At 46.3% G+C, this 22015-nt stretch overlaps 1 protein-coding gene across 1 annotated transcript in view; it reads left to right on the top strand.

Annotated features, from left to right (window-relative positions):
* Positions 1–2883: 2883 nt before the first annotated feature.
* C7 (complement C7) overlaps positions 2884–22015 on the top strand; it is a 53445-nt gene continuing 34313 nt past the window's right edge. The window contains exons 1-7 of the mRNA XM_006277876.4: positions 2884–3023; positions 3321–3376; positions 3892–3964; positions 4504–4645; positions 8262–8403; positions 9788–9926; positions 19499–19633. Of these exons, the coding sequence (XP_006277938.1) occupies positions 3018–3023; positions 3321–3376; positions 3892–3964; positions 4504–4645; positions 8262–8403; positions 9788–9926; positions 19499–19633 (693 nt within the window). The 5' untranslated portion in view covers positions 2884–3017. The remainder of the gene's footprint in view (positions 3024–3320; positions 3377–3891; positions 3965–4503; positions 4646–8261; positions 8404–9787; positions 9927–19498; positions 19634–22015) is intronic.

The raw sequence follows: 22015 nt of genomic DNA, 5'->3' as shown, positions 1-22015 counted from the left end.
TGGGAACTGAACAAGAAATCATCCAGGAGCAAGAAACACAGGCCATACCTACCAGATGGGGGACTTTGGGGTCTTAACAAATAAGCACATTGGCATAAGCTGCCAGTACAATGTTAAGGCTAATACCACCCTTAGATCAGTGATCCCCAAAGGGCATGCCAGGGCATATTAGCATGCTGTGAAAAATGATACTTTATCATGTCTGGCCCACAGAGCCATGTCATCTGCCTCTAAGGCTCTCCATGGATCTGGAAATTTGCTGGTGGGAAAATGTTATTCATTATTTCAGTTGCAGCGCCTGAAAGGGCAAATATCGTGGCATGTACCTGTACCCATGGGGGTTTAATATACATGACAATGAGGCATTTTAATTAAAGCAGCTCTCCAGGAACTGCTCTAATTAAAATGCCCTTCTCCTCCCCCTCCCCACCTCCAAGCACAAGTATAGGCAACCAATGAGACCAGTACTGAAATATTATGTACACTTTGTGTGTCCTTATTTTAAAAACGATGCTCAAAAACTGGAAAGGGTGCAGAAAATATCATCAGAACTGACAAAGGGCTAAAGAAATGGCATGATTTAGACCAGTGGCAGGTTTGCCACAAATTAGCCTCATGCCCACCCTGAGTGTCACTCTGATCACTTTCTCCTGCCTAATCTGCTGCTCTATTTTCTACTTCCTGCCCTGTGCTCCTTGCTTGATCTGCTGCTCTGCTTCCTGCCCTATCTGCCACTGTGCTGCCTGTCTCCTCCCTGATCTGTTGCATACAACACACAAAGGCTACCCATGCCTCTTGTGAGATGCCTGCCACAAATTGGCCACCCCTGATTTAGGCCACATGTAGATGGTAAATTTATACAGGTAAATTATGCCTGATAAATATACACTCCAGAGTGGCATCCTTGAACATCCTGTGCTGCTTTGCATTGGCTGCCTTCTACATTGTAAGCCAGGTAGTTACATCTGTATAGCATTTTGCTTGACTAGAGATTATCAACCAGGCTGTCACGAGATCCTTTTAAGGGTGCTACAGGGTGCCATACAATATTAGCACTATTAGGTGTGCAAAAAACTCACACAATTCACAAGATAAATCCAGAGATTTCAAATAGGAATCCATAGTGTCCAAAAAAATTCTGACCTGTTGTGATCTGAGATCTTTGAAACAGAAGAATTGCTCTATTATTTTTTGTAGTCAAAAACTAGTAAAAACTTAAGAGCTGGCATTCCCCAAGATGAGCCTTGCATCTAAAAAGGTTAACTACTGGGATAGACTAACTAGCGCTGTTGAATGACAATGCCAGTTATCCAGCTCCTAGCCCAGAAACAAAGATAGCCCAACTGGAGCAGCATGGCTTGGTTGAGGTTCCTGCTCTGGACCAAGGTAAATGTACCACGTAAACATGGCCTTTAAGAGCTCAATCTGTTTACTCTATCAAAAAAAAAAAAAAAAGATTAAAGGGTGACTTGATCGCAGTGCCCAAGTATCTTCAGTTAGAGAAAACACCAGGCACTAAATGGCTCTCTGTTGGATTGCACTCAAGTGTACAAAATAGCCTGCATCATCCCAGCAGTTTTTTGAAGGGGAATACATTTTGACTTCATATAAGCTTTACCCACTTTCTGCAAAAATAAATCAATGGACATGTTCCTAGCTGTGGCTTTTTGATGTTGATACTGGATTAGAGGCAGCTTTTGAAGAGGACAGAGCCCAGTGCAAGAAAAGAACAGAAAAAGTGAAAGGGAATTCAGGCAAGAGAGTCGAGACAGAGAGAAAGGGATGCCTACGCTGCATGTTCCTGAGCATGCTCCATTCACTGGTTTCTGTGAGCATGCTTCAGTGAAGCCAGTTTGGGATGTGCCACATAGCTGCTCTTGAGACTGTAGCCTTGTTATGGAGAGTGACTGCTGGGGATGACCTCCCATTAGCCTCACCAGGGAATCTGCAGTATGTTGCTAAGACTAATGCAATCCTTAGGTGTGACCCTCGCCATTTGCGGGGGATACGTTCTTGAGATACATCCCTGTAAATGGCAAAATCCGCGAATACAGCACTGCGTTCATGAACATCATGAACGCAGTGCCCTTGGTGGCTGGGGTGGGGAACACAGCTATGCTGGCTATGGTGGGAGCCCAGCAGCAGTGGCAGGGGCTCGGGGTGGCGGCGGGGGCCCGGGGCGGCGGTGGGAGCCCAGCGGTGGCAAGCGCGGAGCTCCCAAGGAGTATGTCCCTGTAAGCATATTTAAGATGCAGGTTCAGCATTCGCAAATATTTGAAACCATGAATGCTAAACCCACAAATAGCGGGGGTTTCCTATATAAACAAGGGAATGGTGAGTATGGAAGCAGGAACAGATGGGTGGAATAGTGCTTATCAGAGATCTATGGCCAGAACCTAACCTCATTAGGTGCATCTACAGGTTAATTTATGTGTCATAGTTATGGCATATTAAGTTTAGTACTTGTATAACCAAGTACTAAATCAGTGCACAATAACTGGCACTACTGTGCCTGTTTAGTGATGCTACTGCGCATTTAGCATCTCATGTAACTGCGTCCACTGATTCAGGTTTAAAGCAAAAGTAAAGCTGCTTCTAAGGAATGGAGCTGTTCTGGGTTTGTTGGATGAGAACTGGCCTGTGATCACTGAAAACTGCTGTTCAGTTGTGACCCTGTGACACAGAAGATAAGAAAAGGAAGCCAAGTTCTTCCAAGGAGCTGTTCCCACAGCTTTGTGCAAATCCAGCCAAGTCTTGATCTACATGTATAGTCTTTAAGAGACTGAGCTGCTCCAAGAACAGGCTCTTTGTATCCCTAGAGAGGACTAGATGGGTTAAAATTAAAATTCCTTAGCATTACTCAGCCCTTCTGTGAAAAAAAAAAACAACATAGCAAGGCAGTCAGACTCCAGAAGAGCCAGAGGCAGACAGACAGAATCTGCCTGCTGCTGAATTGCCCCCAGCCAAGGTACACTTCTTCCCCAGCAGTTGCTGGGTAGCGGAGCATTTCTCCTAAAATGAAGGTAAGACAATCGCTTAATGAATTTCTACCAGTGAAATGCACACATTGAATCCAATGAAATATTCATTCACGGTTGGCTGAGAAGTGTGTAATGGGACAAAAGTGCAAGAAAGCAGAAAGACAAGAAAAGGGAGTGGAGGAGACTATGCTGATTTCAGATCCTTGTTAGGAATTATGTTCTTATTTATTTACTAAAGTGTTTGGCTGGAGTAAGGACTGCAGAGTTGGCCAGAGCATGTATACACACTAAAAGAAAAAGCAGTACAAAGCAAGTCCATTGTCTTGCCTTCTTTTTCAGGTTTTTGAGATTTTCCTTCTGATGGAAATCGCAGGCTTCTTTCCAGTTTTTTCAAGGTGAGTATAAAACATTTCATGCCGAAGAGGGAAATGTATGTTTAGTGTATCTAATACAGAGTTGGATACATAGACATGGTTGATGTACAGTGTGGGGCACTGCTTTACTCCTCTCTGACCAAGCCAAAAACTGGTCCTGAGTCAGTGACAGGAATGGAAGAGCAACCACAACCTGAAGTGCTTCATAAGAACTCTAGCTAAGCTCCTACTGCAACCTGGCCTCTCTGTGCCCTGTGACAGAGCTGTGCCCTTCAGGCACAATCCAGCTCATGCTGGATGGCTTCTGTCTGGTCAGTGCTAGCATATGACTCCTCAGAGAAAGTGCCTCCTACCTGACTTGTAGCCTGACCGTTTGACTCTCCTCCTGCAGGTTAAATGACTCCCACTGATTTTTAACCCCATGTTTTAAACAAAATTTCCTCTCTGAAAACTTGACTTCAGCAGTGATGTCATAATTCCTGACAGATTTTTCCCTTTTTGTTTTAACAATGCAAAAAACCAAACAAACCAACCAGTCCTTCCCCTGTCCACTGTCGCTGGAATCCTTTTGGCCCCTGGTCTGAATGCGATGGCTGTACTAAAACTCAGGTATATTGTTAAAAGTACTTTCTGTCTTTGGTACTTCTTCTCATGTGGGAAGCAAATGTGCCTTACTGCCTCTGAGAAATCAAAGGGATAGATGGATGGGATCAAATTAAGTACTTTTCTTCTCACAAGCCTTCAAACAAACCTGAATCTTTCATGAGATGAAAAAAATACATAATGCCTGGTTTGCTTTTTATAACATTCCTTTGCAGTTGGTTTCCTTTGGGAGTGAAGGCTGTGTTAGTTCAGTTTTGCGAGATTAGTTCCAAGAGTGATTGTCACCACTTAGAAATACAAAATGAAACTGAAACGGTTCATGCGGTTCCAACTGACTCCCTTCAGCACCTAGACTGTAGAAGAGTTCTCAACTTAGTAGACTCCTTCCTTTTATTTTTTATCAGTTTGTTGTTATGTTGCAGTATAGCAAACATGTTTGTTAACACGTTCATCACAAAAGAAAATTGGTAGAGCAGTCATGATGAAGCCTATTATTTCTGCTTCAGGCTTACATTTTCTAATAGTTTCTCTTGATTTGCATTCAGATTCGCAGACGAACAGTAGCTGTTTATGGTCAATATGGGGGAAACCCATGTTCTGGAGATGCCTTTGAAACACAACAGTGTGTTCCCACAAGAGGATGCCCAACAGAGGATGGCTGTGGGGATAGATTCAGGTGTTTTTCAGGTACTTTGTTACTTTTTTTTTTTAATTCTTTGATATTTAGAATTATGAACCCAATTATTTTTTCCTTGAAAAGTAGACAGTGGGAAGGTACATTGTAAAATAATAAAAACTATTATTATTAATTAAGGCTGACATACCAAAAAGTTATATTTTATTCACACTGATCCCTGCATGGGTGTATTCTAGTACTTGGCTTTACCAAAACTGACTCCTTCCCACCCCCCACCCCACCTCCAGTGCTGGTTAGGTCTCAGCTGGAGTATTGTGTGCAGTTCTGGGCAGCACATTTTAAGAAGGGTATAGAGAAGCTAAACTGCTGTCATTTTTTTTGACAAAATTGGAAAAAAGTTTGAAATTTACTGTGGTTTAGGTCATTCAGGGAGCATCTACATGAGATGCTTACTGCACATTAGCCTAATAACACTGTGCAGTAGCATAATATCACAGCAAAAACTGTGCTAGTGGCCTACTGTGCAGTGTTATTAGACTAATGCACAGTAAGTTTCACTAAATAACCATGTGCTGGCACCACTGCACAGTAACTTGAGGTACTGCACATTTAGATAGTACTTTTATAAAGGGAGAAAGGAGAGTAGTCGAGGAGGAGAGGGCCCAAGAGATAACCCACCCCTGTCACTCACCTCAGCAAAGGCAGTGAATGCGGGCAGAAAGCCAGCTCAGTCACAACACTTCTGAAGCAGTGTCTTCCTCTGGATTGGAGTGCAGCAGACTGGCAGGAGTACTTTTGACTCTGAAGAGGGGCTACCAGCAGGCATCTGAGGCATGAGGGAAAAGAAGGCATTGGAGGGACTCTCCAGAAAGGGCAAGCAGGCAGTCGGGGATGTGGCAGCTGACCTAGCTGTGCTGTGTGGGGGTTGGAGGAGCACCACACCATGCAGGGTGCTTGCACTGGATGCCATGGCAAATAAGGAAGGTGCCAGTGAGGACAGCTGTAAGGAAACTGGACCCAAGTCAGATGCAGCCAGGGAAGATGGTTGTGTGGGGAGGGATCCGGTTTTGGGGGCACCAGCCTCAGCAGCACCTTTTCCCCTGTAGGGCCAAAAGAGCCCTATACAAGGGGACTCTGCCTCAGGATTGTGAAATCCTCTGAAGAAGGCTTTGGTGATAGGGATGGCATGGCAGCTTTCCTGGAAGTATCCCCAACAATGTGGCTTGGAGCAGTGAAGGGCCAGAGGGCCAGCTGACCTCCAGGTGCCTGGGACCAATGATGTAAAAGGGCCAAGTTGGGAAAAGGCTCAGCCAAGGAGCAACTGCCCCAAGGAAGTATCTCAAAGCATGCAGAAGCAGCAGCAGCTGACTTTTTAGTTACATTTTTTATTGAGTTTTCCATTTTGGATTGGAGACTGTTCCTTCGGAAGGACTGTTAAGTTAGCTTATCCTAAAAGGGGCCACTGAGGACTGTCAGGGCTAAGTGGGGAGCTAAATTGGAGCTACTATTGGTCAGGTAGGCCCAGGCTGTGTATTGGGCAATGTCTTGCCTTGATGCTCAGGATTAAGATTGAGTGAAGAAAGAGATTTTATATCATCTGGGCATCACGCCTGAGGGATATCTCCAGTTGTTTCAAGCACACAAAAAGAAAAAGGACAAGTCTCCCAGGGTACTTCTCCAGAAGCTGACAGACCTCTGGGATAGATGGATAAGATCTGCTGTGATGTCTAGGGAAAAGATTATAGATACTATTTTACTTCAGCAATTCTTGAGAGATCTAGAAGAAAACACACAAAGATGAGTAAGCCGCCATTGCCCAAAAACATCACGGGAAGCATTGCAGCTGGTGGAGGATTTTGACTGTGCCCAAGATGAGGCAACCCATGAAAAGAGTGATAAGGCTGGGTCTCTCTGAATACCAAACCGGCAGAGCGGCAGGGAGACTGAGAAAGTAAGAGCTTAAGTCAACCACGCTCTAGACTGGAGGGATCACCTGTTTCTGGTGTGGAAAGAAAGGACATATAGCGAGGGAGTGCTTGACAAATCCACACCTGTATATACCTGAGGCCAACATGCAGAGAGAGGTTAAAGGAAGTCATCAAGGGTCATGAGAAACCTCTCTGGTGGAGATGCTGGATTGCAGTCTGGGGAGAATATCCAAGGAGAGAGTTTGGGCCAAACTGTCTGTAATAGCTGTCTGTGGCAGGATGAATAGTGTGAGCCATTATCAAAACAGGGTCTAACCAGACTTTGGTAAAGGCAGGGCTGATTCCCCCAGAAGGGGGTGTGAAGACAGTCTCATTAAGACAGACTGCTTACATGGTCAAGTTAAAGCTATGGTAGGAGCTGGAGGGGCTCCTAGCAACTCCTCTCCTGGAGAAGGAAGAATTTGAGGGAGGGGGGGCGAGTATGTAATGGAAAGGGAAAGAGTCCCCATGGGACAAAACCTTATAACAAGTCAACAAGGGCAACTGGCTCAGATAATCCTGGATTTTGCTGATTTATTCAGTAAAATTCCTGCAAGGGAAAAATGTATGGTGCATAAAATTGTGACTGCAACTTTATTAAGGAAGTACTAAATTAAATGCGCAGTATCTAAGGCACATTGATGAATGTGTAGACGCACCCTCAGAGCAGTAGATGGTTACACAGCAATAACTTTAATATTGGGATAACTGTTACAGCTGACCATACCCCTATGCCAGAATGGTTCAGTGGAGTACAATCAGTCTAAAGCAGAGAAAAAATTAGGTGCAGTCTATGAATGTGTAATTAATGGCTGCATTCTAAATATATGAACCCAAGCACTCCTAAACACATCTTGAAATGTATGCATGCATGTCAAAATGCAGCATATGCAGCACCACTTTCTGGGCTTGCAGTTTAGTTCACATTTTTTCAAGACATGTGCTTCACCGTCTTAGAGAGTGAGAAACTGAGTGCCAAACTTGAATTCTGCTACTCCAGAGCCAGGCTACTAAATCTTTTATTTCTTTCACAATAGATTTACCTTGTGAATATCAAACTAAAATCAAAATATGCTATGACAATTAAATTAACATAGGAAGCACCCAGCATTCTTATTTTGAGTTAAGGTGAATCAAGGGTGTCAAACATTTGACCCATTGTCCAGAGCCACTCCATCTTCCCAACAAGGTGACAAATGAGTCAAAACATTTGTGGGGCTGATCATTGGTGGGAGCAGCCTGTTGCAGCATCCAGAGCCTTGGTGGACCAGCTCCTGCTTGGTCCACGAATGCTTGCACCACCTCCATCACAGCAAGAGGCTACCTGGCCCTCAGCCACTTGCCTCACTGCTGCTGTGATTACTGTTGTTGCTGCTGCAGTGGCTGCTTCTGCCATTGTGTGCCTCAGGCTGAATCCAACCAGTGAAGAGCCTAATGCTCTAGATCGGGGTGGGCAATTCTTTTGGGTGGAGGGCCGCTTACTGAGTTTTGGTAAGCCATTGAGGGCCACATGATAGGCAGCCAAGGACAGATAAATATTAATTTTCTAAATTGTTTAGGGGCCCTGCAGGCCTGATAGAATGGCCTGGCGGGCCGCATACAGCCCCCGGGCCGCATTTTGCCCATCCCTACTCTAGATCCAACCCAGGGAACAAAGCAAATTTGACACTCCTGCACTAAATAATTGTTTTGCTTGTAGGCCAGTGCATTAGCAATTCTCTTGTGTGCAATGGAGACCAGGATTGTGAAAAAGATGGTGCTGATGAAGATCGATGTGAAGAAGGGAGAACAGTTTGTGACATAGATAAAACACCTCCCAATTCAGAACTTACAGGAGCAGGGTAAGCTTCCTTTTCATTTTTACATCAGTTGCAATTTCATAGTGCTTTTAAACAACGCTTGGCTCTAGAAATACAGATAACATGGTCCTTAAATACACTCCCCATTTGGAGCCGAGGAACCTTCAGCCTGAGTTCTCAAGGCCTTCGGGTTCCAAAGTACCTACATTAAACTGTTTATGGCCAGTCATTCCACATAACAGAGGGCAGCAATGCATCTGCATGGAGTTTAGCACTTTTCATCCCATTGTCAGTGTAGCCTGGCTGGCTAGTTACATTAGTGATGCTTGGAGTACTACATAGATTTTGCCACTGTGGGAGAGATTCTGTCCTCAGCTGCACATATTTAACTTCCATTGACTTCAATGGGAGCTGCAATTGCAGAAGTGACAGTAAAATTTTGTCCTATGTGACATAGCCTTCCATGCAAAGATCCTAATTCTTCAGATTGGTGTCTCAAATTACCATTCATACCCTTTGCAATGGGTGTATAGAATGCAGTTGGATTAAAAAAACAGGTTTTTCTTTCATTTTGCAGAAGTGTAGGTAATTAAAAAAAGTTTCATAGCAATAGAGAATCAGGTCTATGCTATGAGTTTTTTGCACCAAATTCATTATTATGTCCCAGTAGCTTCTCATTTCTCCACTAATGCAAAGAAATTGAGACCCTGTCTTAAGGGAGTTTAGAGCCGTTTTACAATCTGACAACATTATGCTGCTATTGTAATGCAACCATTCATATGCATTCTTTATTTTAAACTAAGTTTTAAATACATTCACTCCTGTAACTTTTCATTTCAAATAAAAATGTGTGGTAATGCTGCCAGTTGTCTATAAACACGATTAGAGCAAGATAGGCTTTCAAACTACATACATAGCAACAATGACTTTTCTTACAGATTATTATTGAGCATTTAGCATTGGGAATCCATATTCTGTGCAGATCTCCATTATATCACATAATGTTAGCATAACAAAATGATTATATTTTAAATTTGTTTAGTGCAGCCATGTTTCCTTGAATATGATCTTAGTTCAGATAAGATACAGAAATGCAGGAAAAGTGCAGCTAGACCTAAGCAGTTGCCATAGATACAAATGTACTGGAGTTAGCAGTTAGTCATGTGCTCATTATGGTTGAGAAAAATCAAGAATGTCATTTTACTTTTCATTCTCTGAAATATTATGTATGCTACAGTTCTGCAACAGCAGAGCCCATAAAGAATACCCTATTTTCTTATGCAAATTTAGCCTTTTATCCTAATCTGCAAATATAGCAATGTTCACTTATAATAGCTTTTGTAGTTCTATAATCTTATAAACTGTTCCTTGTACTCAGTAGCTCAACTGCCTTAATAAATTATCTTTACTGTTTCCTGTCTTGCAGCTTTGATGCCATTACCAGTGAAACGAGAGGAAATGTAATTCATACTAGAAGCTTTGGTGGACAATGCAGAAAAGTGTTTAGTGGTGATCAGAGAGAGTACTACAGGCTGAGTGAAAGTGTTCTTGCCTATACATTCCAAGTATGTTTACTTTTTAATCACAGCTTTATTTCTAGGCTTAAATTTAGAACTGGGAGAATAATGCAATGAGGTGTCTTTATGGCTAAGTACAGACAGTTAAAAAGCCTGAAGCTGAATCAATTTGGTCTTCGCAGGTCAGTCTAAACTGCATAGATTGAACCGATAAGCAGACATTCACTTCTTATTCTGGAAATGCAACCACATGTCTGCAGTGACTTAGGCCAAAAGCCACGGGGGAAGGGGGAGGGCACTAAAGCATGCCTCCCTTCCTGGGTGAAGCAGACAGCTTGGACCCTGCCTACCCTGCAAGAGAGGATGCAAAGCATCTTGGGATGATGGGGGACTGAGAGTTAACTTGGATCTGAAGGGGATGAGAGACAGAAGTTCAATAAACTGATTCAACCTAAATCAGTTAAGTCTGATACTACATCCATCCAGGTTTATGTTAAATCAGTTTCAGCCATTTTGAAAGCTGTTTATGTGCACTGAACTTCTGGCCTGAGCCACTGCAGGTATATGGCTGCATTTCCTGAATCAAAAGTGAATGTCTGTCCAGTTTCTCAGTTTAATCTCTGCAGTTTAGACTAACTTGCAAAGATTGAATTGATTTAGCCCCAGGCTTTTTGACTGCCTGTACTTAGCCTTTGAAAGCGGTTTATGTGCGCAGAACTTCTGTTGTGTTAGTGTGAATGCGCCTAGGTGTGACATGATGAGTGCTGTACCATCCTTCTTGAGCGGGGACCCTTCCCTTGACTCTTCTGCCACGACTTGGTGTTACTGTATGAAAAGGAGGGGTCCAGTGGTGATCCTCTTCCTAGGGACCCCACGGACAGAGGTACTCATGGTTTCAACGCGATGTTCCACAGGGCTCCACCTCCCCTACACCCCGTCCACTTGCCAACCAATTGGTGCAGCTTATGTCCCGCCATGCGTGGTGGGCCCCAATTTCCCCAAAGGGACTGGTATCGGCAAAATTCCTACCGGCTAGCCCAGCCTGCTATGATGGTTGGAATCCTAGCCTCGACTGCGGCCAGGCTAGGCTCTGGTCTCCTCTTTTCTTTTCCTCTCTGGCATCCTCCACTTCCCTCTGGGAGGAACGCCTCTAATGAATTTTTTTTTTTTTTTAATTAGATGCTGGTGGTGGGGGGAGGATGGAAGTAATTCCTCCCACCCCGTCTAACGCAGGGACCCAGCTCCCCCTGCTCAAGATGCCAGCTGCGAGCTGGCTGCCAGGCTCCTGCCGGCCACCAGAGCTTCACCAGACGGGGCGCACCCCCCCATCGGCATCCTCCTCCTCTCTCTGCCCTCTGCCAGGTTCCAGAGGGGCCTTTTAATTTTCCTGTGGCAGTGTCTCCAGCTGCCATGATTGGCCCGGGGTTTTCCCTTCCCAGGAACAGCTGTTTAAAGAGCCAGCATAATGCCAGCTTGCGTGGCCATGGGTCCTGCTCCACCTCTGGCCCCAGCACCGGTGACGAGTTTCCCCAGATTGGAGGGTCTTGCTCCGGTGGTATGGGGCTAGTGGGGGTTTCCCCACCTGCTTCCGGTGCCTTTGGGGGCTTCTCGCCACCACAGACCTCCCCCCTAAAGTTGCCTTGTGGCAACTGGGCCCCTCATATAGCTTTCTGGATGGTCTGATGCTCTTCTTTATGAGTTTGGCATGCCTCCTGGGTCAGCTCCCCTGGGCTATGACAATTAGAGAGGAAATCCGCTACAAAATTATCCTTGCCCTGACAGTGTATTTTCATGAACTTAAATGGTTGTAAAGCCAAAGCCCAGCGTGTAATATGGGTATTCTCACTTTGTTTCCTGGTTAGCCACTACGGTAGGGCATGGTCTGTCATCACCCAGAATTCCCGCCCCATTAAATAATATTTAAAATATTCTATCACCCAGTGTATCGCTAGATACTCCCTTTTGATCATGGCATACCTGATCTTGGCGTGGCTGAGTTTATGGCTTGCAAAGGCAATTGGGCGCTCATCTTTCCCACATCTTTGCAGCAGTACAGTCCTTTGGGTACTGCCTGATCCATCCGTCTGCAAAATAAAAGGGGCAGAGAAATCAGGGGTGTGCACCATGACATCTTGGCACATTGCCTCCTTTAGATCCTCAAAGCTCCTTCTCATTACGGGCATCCACTTTAGCACCCGCCTGGCTTTGAACACCCGCTCGCGTGCAGCCTTGGCCCATGCTGTAGAAGGCGCACGCTCTCTGGCTTCGTGGGTACCCCGAGGTGGGCTTCGGTTGTCCCTCTGGCCTCCCCCAAACTCTCCTGCCACGTCTTTAAATGTTACTTCGGTGGAGGGGGATAGCCTCGAAGGTTCCCTCAGGGATGACCACTCCACTCGCAGGGTGTTTGTGGGGCTCCACCTCCTCTACACCCCAACCTTATGCCAACCTCTGGCAGGGTGCCAGGTCTTAACACGGCCGTTTCCCTTTGGTGGATGTTCCTTGTGCCCGATTGTGTTCCTCTGTCCTCCTTGAGGCAGGATCTTTGGTTCTTTCCGGCCCTATGCCCAAGGCCCTTCTGAGCCTGTTGGCCCTATTCCTGAAGTCGGCACGGGTTCCCCTGTCAAGCAGGGGTAACAAAACAAAACAAGAGAACCCCAAAAGGGTCTTCCCATCCAGTGTCCTACTGGCTCGTTCTTCCCGCATTCCTGCCTATGCTTGGAAGTACTCCCCCGATGCTGGTCCTGCGGGGTCTGTCTCCCCTTTTCACTCCCAGCCCAGCTCCCCGACCTGGTACCTGGGAGTGTTCAGGTGAAAAACCTGCTTCCTCCAGATAGGTCTCAATCTGTTCTTCTGGGTCGGTGTGCTGGTGGCTCTGTTGTCCAGAACCTCTGCCGCCGAACCTCTTCGGAGGCACGAGGGGAAAGTCAGCCCTGACACTCCTCCCCTCCTGGGGTCCTGCTTCAGTTCCCTCGGTGCAAGGGAGCCTTGTTGCCCCAGCTGCCACCCGTCACCTGGACATTCCCTGTTCGTGCTGGCTCTGCCTGTTGCTGGCACAGAGGGCCTCCACCTCCTCACTCGCTCTCCCCACCTCACTGCCGGTGGCCGCTTTTATCCCTGCCGGCCGGTGCGTTTCCGTGACATCACCCGCTGGCTTTAATCATACAATAGTGTGGCTTGTGAACCGCATAGGCTCTTCTCCTTGTCCTTCCGGCCTTGCTTCCTCTGCAGGTAAGTGGTTTTTTTGTGTCCCCTTCTTTATTTCACTATTTTTTCCATGCCACACCTCTCAGGTGGGGCTTCCCGATTCCTCTTCTCTGTCACCCCGGCACAATGTCCATCAGACTCTGAAAAGTGGCCGCCATGCCGTTCAACCCAAAGGGCACCCGTACAAATTTGAACAGTCCCTAAGGGGTCCCAAAGGCGGTTTTGGCACAGTCGGTGGCTCGCATTGGGATTTGCCAGTAACTTTTGGCCAGGTCGATGGTCGATACGTACCCGTCTTCCCTGATTCTCTCAATGAGGTGGGCTATAAGTGGCATGGGGAAGGTGTCAAAGGTCGCTATGGCATTTAACTTTCTAAAGTCTATGCACAAGCGAAGTGACCCATCCGGTTTAACCGCCGGTACAATCAGACTGCGCCACGGACTTCGGGATGGCTGGATGATCCCCAGCTCCTGCATTTTCTCAATCGCCTGCCGCACCTCCTGCTGCAATCATTGGGGTATAGGCCTCCGTTTCTCCCAGACTAGTGCGCTGGGCGGTGTCCTGATTCCATGCTCAATTCTCCGAACTCACCCTGGTGTTTCCTGAAACACGTCCCGGAAGGCTTCTATTGCCTCCTTCAGTTCCCGTTGCTGACCGGCATCCAGATCTCCAAGTTGCACTTGCTCCTTTGGCAGGGATTCCTCCAATTCCAGGTGGTTCCTCCGTCGTCTCCTCTCTCTGTGCCAGCCAGCCCTGAGGTGCCGTCCATTCCTTGAGGAGGTTAACATGATAAATTTGATGCTCGCGGTGGTGTCTGGGTTTGAGGACTTCTTAATCCACCAGGCCTGCTTGTCGGACCACCCTAAATGGGCCTTGCCATTTCACAAGGTGTTTACTTGCTGATGCAGGAAGTGAGACTAAGACCATATCCCTTGGATGAAATGTTCGGGTTTTCATTTTCCTATTATATCGAGTCTCCTGTTCTTGTGCGACTTGCAGGTTCTGGCAAGCAATCCGCTGGGCCTTCTTGATCTGGTCCTGTAGCTCTTGCCAGTATCTCTCAGCTACTAACCATGACCCCACCGGTCTCTCCCATTCTTCTCGTATGACCTGCCACAGCCCCCTGGGACTGTGGCCATATACTAGCTGGAATGGGAAGTACTGTGTTGACTCTTGGGGAGCATTCCATAGGGCAAAGAGTAGCGGTGTTAATATGGTGTCCCATCTACGGGGGTCTTCCTGTGAACATCACCTGAGCATCCTCTTGATGATCCCGTTTAGTCTTTCGACTAAACCATTTGTCTGGGGATGGTAGACTGATGTTTTTAAGTGGGTGATGCCGAGGGTGCTACAAAGAGCCTTCAGCACACCCGACACAAAATTCGTGCCCTGGTTGGTAAGTATCTCCTGCGGTATGCCTACCCTAGCAATCCATTTGAGGAGTTTTTCTGCCACCCAAGTTACCATAATCGACCTGAGTGGAACCGCCTCTGGGAACCTCGTGGCATAATCCATTAAGACAAATACGTATTGGTATCCACTGTGAGATTTCAGTAGGGGACGCACGATGTTGAGTATGACGCATGAAAACGGTGTCTCAATTATGGTCATCGGTCACAAGGGTGCCCTCTGTGGCCTCCCTTCCTGTGCCCTCTGGCACTCTGGGTAGGATGTTTTCCATCTCTCCACATCTTCCTGCAGCCACAGCCAAAAGAACTCCCGGACTAGCCTCACCTGGGTCTTGGTAAGCCCTAAATGGTCACCTAGTGGGAAGTCATGGGCCAATTTCCATATGGATCAGCAAAGTGAGGATGGAACCACTAGCTGCTATTTTTCTACCCTTCCCTCCTCACCCCTCTGGACCCGGTATAATAGCCCCCCTATTACCTCAAAACTGGAGTTACTCCGGGACATTCCTTCTCTGGGGTCCTTTGTCCCGAGGCATTGGAGCTCTGAATTTTCCCTTTGAGCCTGGTGAAACTGTGCCACGCTGGCCACTTGTTCCATGTCGATCCTGTCTCAAGCCGCTTCCCTCTGTGGAGTGGAGGTTTCACTGGCCCAGCCTTCCCTGCTTCTAAGTCGCTTTCTTTCCTCCTCCGTCGGCCGGACCCATTCCAGTACCATGTAAAATGGCCCCCATTCTTGTCCCAGGATCATCTCGTACCAAGCCGACCTGCAGTTCCCCTCAGAACTCCATCACCTTCAAGGGAAGGTAACAGCTCCAAAACCGCATCTCGCCGCCCAATATGCACGTCATTACCAACGGTCCGGCTTCCTCTTAACTCTGGTCCGCAGGGCTAGATCCACTGAGAGTAGGGACTGGGAGCATCCCGTGTCTAGGGTCACCCTTACCGTCCTATCCCTGATCCAAACTGTCATGACAGGGTGATCCCATCCTCCCTCGTGTACGACAGAGCCAAAGCTACAGTCCATGGACTCACTTTCTTGGGGCAGGGTGCATGTGGTCAACCCGCACCCCAGTTCACTAAGACCAAGTCCACATTCTCTGGAGATATGTCTGACTTGTCCGCAATGATAACAGACAATGCCCCTTGACTCTCTTTCGGCAGAGCTGACCACCGCTCTTCTTCTCTGGCCACACTCCCCACCGAGGCATGAAGGCCTCACCCGCGACCTCGCTCATTCTCCAAGCTGGCAAAAGCCTCAGCCAGGCGGAGAGCTTCCTCAGTGGTCCAGGGTTGGTGTCTCCTGACCCACACCTGGGTGTCCTCCTCCAGGTCTCAGAGGAATTGTTCCAACAGGACCTGGTCTATGACCCCCTCCTGGTCAAACTGGCCGGTGGGTAGCCATTTATTAAGCATGTCCCGCAGGTATTGCAGCAGACTGTGTGGCCACTTGATTTCTTTCGACTTTCAGACCTGAAATGCCTGTCTGTGGCTGTCTGGGGAAATCTCGAGCCTGTATAGGATCGCAGCCTTCATGGTGTCATAATTTCGGGCGTCCTCCCTAGACAGGGCCTGATAAGCTGCTTGAGCTTCGTCTATCACCAGAGCCCCCAACTGGTGAGCCCACTGGGTACAATCCAACCCAGTCTGCAGGGTGGTTCTTTCAAATGCCTTGATATAGGCCTCGGGATCATTTTCCCCTGTCATCCACGGCATCTTGAATAGGGCAGCATTACACTGCATCCACTCCTACGGCCAGGCTAGGCTCTGGTCTCCTCTTTTCTTTTCCTCTCTGGCGTCCTCCTCTTCCCTCTAGGAGGAACGCCTCTAATGAATTTTTTTTTTTTTAAGTAGTTAGATCCTGTGTGGGGGGTGGGGGAGCAGCTGGCTGCTAGGCTCCTGCTGGCCACTGGAGCTTCACCAGGCGGGGCGCGCTCCCCACTCGTGTCCTCCTCCTCTTTCTGCCCTCTGCTGGGTTCCGGCAGGGCCTTTTAACCTTCCCACGGTGGCATCTGCGGCTGCCGTGATTGGCCTGGGGTTTCCCTGCCCTGGTAACAGCTGTTTAAAGAGCCAGTATAACGCCAGCTCGGGCGGCCATGGGTCCAGCCCCAGCCCCGGCGGTGATTTTCTCTGGGCAGGAGGGTCTTGCTCGGGTGGCGTGGGGCTGGTGGGGGTTTCCCCACCTCCTTCCGGCGCCTATGGGGGCTTCTCGCCTCCACATACAGATTTGAACTGGTTTTTAATCACTTATGCTGGTTTGTGTGTAACTTTTATCCCTAGTCTTAAGGAACAGGACTGTCAGTGGCAAAAATTGTAGAAGCAAAAGCAGCATTGGGGTCTAAGTATCAGATTCTTAACTGGTAAAAATTCAGCGTAGCTCTCCTGAAATCAATTCAGTTATTCTCATATGCTGTGAATTGACCTCTGGCTCATGCATACATTTTAAAAGATGAGGTGATGTTTTATTAGAGAATTGTATACATGTTGAATAATTTTTATACACCAATTGTTGGTTCTATTGCTAAAAGGAAAATGATATCATATATTGAATTATAACTTGGATCAGGATTTCAATCCTCTATTTCAACAGAAGTTTTGGATGCCTGAGTAATGTATTCAGCACACTAAAAACTTCACTTAAAATGGGAATACTCACAAGTATACACTTAAAGTTAAAAGAGTGGGAAAGGTAAACTGTGCTTACCAGGATTCAGTCCTCCTGAATGGAGGCCCTCTCCAATCCTTTCCTCTGTGCCTGGGTAGGTGAAGCCCTCTGCATATTCTCTTCAAGCATCTCATGTTAATGCTTGTTAGGACAGTAGCAAAGGTCTTCTGAAGGAAGGCTTTGTTTAAAGCAGGGGTTTTCAACCTTCTTTAACAAGTGTACCCCTTCTGTCTCAGTTTTACCTCATGTACCCCTTTACATTTTTTTCTTGTTTTTAAAGGGGGCGGTGCAGATTGAGTCCCTGCAGTGAGGGAGGGAGTGGTGCAGGGGCAGGTGCTGCTCAGCCGGGGCGAGGCAAAGCATGAAATGGAGCCATGAGTGGCTTATCCTGGGGTGTCAGGAGCAGGGGCAGCTCCCACCACTGCGCACACCCTGGGAGAGCATGGGGGCATGTGCCCCCAAATCTGCGCATGGGGCAAGGGCAGGCTGCCGCTGGGGGGGGGGGGGAGATCGAGCCCCAGAGGTTGGGGAGTGGGGCTGGGGCAGGGGCTGCTCAGCCAGGGCAGGGCACGGGACTGAGTCACAGGGTGGGGGGGCTGCCTCCACTCCAGAATTTGCTGTAGCCCCCACAATCCCCCTCCCAGTGCCACTGCCACCCACCCTGAATGCAGCCCAGCTCAGCCCTCACCGGGAAGAGCCCAGCATGGCCCCAGCCCCAATCCACCCTGCCCCACCCCACACACAGATCCAGGGGCACACACCCCCCATGCCCTCCCGCGGTGCACATAGTGGCAGAAGCTGCTGCTGCCCCCCACCACATATGGCTCAGTCCTGCACCCTGCCCCAGCCCCACTCCCACCTCCCACAACAAGGGACCTAGTTGCTCTCCACATGACCAGGCTGCACTCCTGGCTGCCCATGTGCTGCACTGCAGCTGCACACATGCATGTGGAGTTCTACGTACCCCCTAGCACTCTTTTAAGTACTCCAAGGGGTACGTGTACCCCCTGTTGACAACTACTGGTTTAAAATTATATCACTAAAAGGATGAGTCCTGCTCTCTCAGTGACACTTCGATCTGTCCTTAGTGGTGTGATTCACAAGTGACTTATGCATGTGGAATTTCTGTGCTCCTGCTGCTAAGATTTAGATGCCCAGCTAGAGAAGGGGGATTCACAAACTTGAGTGAGGCACCTAACTTAGAATACTACCTTTGCAATAAACCAGAGACTACCACTGAGAAACAAGCCCTGTCCCCTCACTCCCACTCTTCATGCTAAAAAAAATGCTACGTGGGTACTGTTGGTACTGCATCAGACCTCTTCTACACATTATGCCATGATTAATATGTCCAAATATTCAAACAACTGGGGATAGTGGCCACTTCTATATAATGCAGTCTGGTGGCTAGAGCACTTAACCAGGAAATAGGAGATCTGGGTTTAATTTGCCTAAGGGGATTAATCCCACCTCTCCCACTTTCCAGGGGAGTATCCCCTTGCTCCTAATAATGAACTTGGTTTCCAATACATGTAATAATTTATAATTGTATGTTATCCAACTTTATCCAATGCAACATGCATAAGCAGCCCCAAGATCAAAGACCAGAACCCAGGACTCCCTCCCAGCCAAGTATCCTCATCACTGGCCTGCTGCATCACATTACCTTTTGCTTTTTCTCTCAGAGCCCATGATGCTTTCATACTGGGTTGCACAGTGGTCCAGTCTTTGAAGGAGGGATACTAAGAGCTTTCATTTTACCATAGCAGTTAGGAGATACTAGGTAACCCAGCTCCGTCTCCCACACACCATTCACAGACAAGTACTCTCACAATTAGCTTTTATACAGAATCTCACCACTGTCTCCTACTTGAGCTGTGTTTTTCAATGAAAGCAGGTGTCAATGCTGAACTCACTACTGCCAGGCATACTTGAAAGCATGCCTATGAGCTCAGGACTCCCAAACAGGCTTAAGTGGGACATGTGCATCCAGAGACAAATGTCAGTCAATATGCAACACGTCTGAATCCACACAGTAGCTGAACTTCAGGTGTCTCAGTCAGGTTTTAGACATAAAGGAGGTCTCCAGCTCTTAAACAGATTTGGTAGGGTTTCTGTGAAACTGTGCCTAAATTCTGCTGAAGTCCCTTTGTAAATATCATCTAAAATGCACCATTGCACAGTAATTGTATATGTCATATGATGTTTAATGTTTCCTGTTTGTACAAATTCAGTTGAAGCAGTCTTTCTGGACTCTGTGCCAGTAATATACATTTCTTTGTTTGTTTGTTTCTATAACCCTCATAAGCAAAGATTGACAAAGAACTGCATTCTTCTTGTCCTAGGTGAAAATCCAGAATGATTTTAGCTATGAGTTTTTTGATAGCAAATGGTCTTATATGAAACACAAGGAAGTGTCTGTAACATCTAATCATGGACATCGCTATCATCTGGACACAAGTAATACTATTGAAACAAAGGTATTTATAAACCACTATTATTGCACTATTATTTTTAATGCTGTTTAATGATTAATTTTAAACATTTCTAGACAAAGTTCTGCTATTTTGGGTAAATATATAGATAAAGATTTTGCTCATTTTACTGAGATGTCACTGCTCTGGGCTAAAGCTGTTTTTCTCCTTTTAAGAGTTTATTGGCTGTGTTTGCATTTGAAAAATTTACACTGGCTTCATTTCCTAATTGAATAATATTCCTGATGTTATTACTTTTCTTTTAAATAGTTCATTCAGATATCCTTTTCTCCTTGTTTTTATATTATTAATATTACATTCTTCAGTATTTTGGGGCAAGGGAATTTTAAAATAAAGTAAAGCTAGCCTTGCCTCCCATTATAAAACCATATTTCAGGATTTAATTGTGCTAAGAATTACTCTTCTATGAGGCAGGCCATGGTGCCTCTACGTTGCCTAAAAATCATAGAATGAGAAGTAGAGCTGGAGGGGACCTCCAGAGGCCATCTGGTCCAACCCCCTGCCTGAGGTAGGATCATCCCTATCTAAACCATCCTATACAATCCATCATCTAAATTCTACATAAGACTACTGTCAACCCTGACACGACATGGACCTAACGGTCAATATAGCCTCAAGAGATCCCAGGTAGATGGCTACGCCCGCCACTACAGAGGAAGGGAAAACCCCACAGTCCTTACCAATCTGACCATGGGGTAAAATTCCTTCTTGAACCCAAATCCAGTAGGAGCATTGGCACACCCCAGTCAAAGCTTCCAATCTTGGCTGCAGCCAAAACCCAGTGCCTCTGGGAAGGCTTAAAAACACCCTGACACATGTAGTAGAATGGGGGAGGTGGCTGGGGGCAAATCAGCAAGGCCCAGAAGCATGGGAAATAAAAATAAAAAAGTGTTAAACAAGAAAACTTCTTCAAATGACTGATTTGTGATGTAATAACTAAATAATCTTGGGCTAAATAATGAAGATGTTTATTAGTTCATAACCTTATTGCTAGCAAGATGCTAGAGAACACTCGTACGTTATTTCAAGAAATTGTCTACTTATTACATACATTGAGCCTTACACCAATTAAGTTAAAACATGTTTATTTGTTAATTGAGGAAAGCAGCTGAGAAGCTGTGGTGGCCATACTTAGTGTGGAAGCCTCAGTGATGAATTCTGATACAGTGTCTCAGGGGGACAGGAGCAGCTGACACAGAAAACGGTGTGCCAGACTGGTACATAATGAGAACAGAGTTTCTGGTACCTCATGTCTGTCTCAAGCAGGCCTCCATTAATCAGTTTCTGTTGTGTTGTGAATGCCTGGAAACCACTATTAGCTTTCACATGGGAACCTTCATTTGCCATTTGGTCCTTTTCCTAGTTTCTTGGGAGATGAAGGAAGATTTCTTCAATTAAAAACTAAAAGAACTCCCCTATACACAACAGACATGTTTTTCTACCTTCCATTCTATTCACAAATGAGAAGAAAGGAAAGCACAAAAGCCTGAATGCACTCTTGTCAGGGGAACTAGATAACGTCCATCTGTGAATTCTGAAAAAACTGGCACATGAAATCACAGGTCTGGTAACAATCCTACAAGTTGGGGATAATACCAGACAATTGGAGGAGGATAGTGTAGGGGAAAAAAGTAAAAGTAATCATGGCAGCTGTTGTTTTATTCATCTGACCTCAAAGATATGCAAGGAAAGAGCAAATCAATGGAAATTGTGATGCAAAGTAGTCTGTTTTCTAAAGTTAGATTGTGCCATACTCACCTTTTTTTAATCAGCTAATTGATTTCCTGTATTAAGGAAATGTAGTAGATCTCATCTATCTGGAGCAGGGGTGGGGAAAATGCAGCCCGCAGGCCGGACGCAGCCCACCAAGTCATTCTATCTGGCCCACAGGGCCCCTAAAAAATTTAGAAAATTAATATTTATTTGACCCAGCTGCCTCTCATGCGGCCCCTGATGGCTTCCCAAAACTCCATAAGCAGCCCTCTGCCTGAAATAATTGCCCGCCCCAATCTGGAGATTAGTAAACCTTTTGATTTAGTGAGACAGAAAATTATTAGTTGAGATGGAGAAGATGATCTTCATACAAAATTGTAAAATGAGTAAAAAACCAGCTAAGAGATGATGAAAATATGTACTTCAGAAAGGAAAATGTATCAGGCTAGTAGAATTTCACAAAGACCAGTCTTTAGATGATTTTGCTTAATATCTTCATGAACGTTTTTGGCACAAAAAGCAGCACCATGGTGATAAACTTTGCTGATGATGATGTAACATTAGAAAGTATCACCCATAAAGAGAAAACCTGAGATATCATAAAGGAAGAATAGGATGAGCTTAAATATTGGAGTAATAGAAAGGGATCATATT

The sequence above is a fragment of the Alligator mississippiensis genome, chromosome 3 (genome assembly GCF_030867095.1).
Source record: "Alligator mississippiensis isolate rAllMis1 chromosome 3, rAllMis1, whole genome shotgun sequence".
Lineage (NCBI taxonomy): Eukaryota > Metazoa > Chordata > Crocodylia > Alligatoridae > Alligator > Alligator mississippiensis.
The sequence above is the reverse complement of the archived record's forward strand: the minus strand, read 5'-3'. Positions and strand labels throughout refer to the sequence as shown.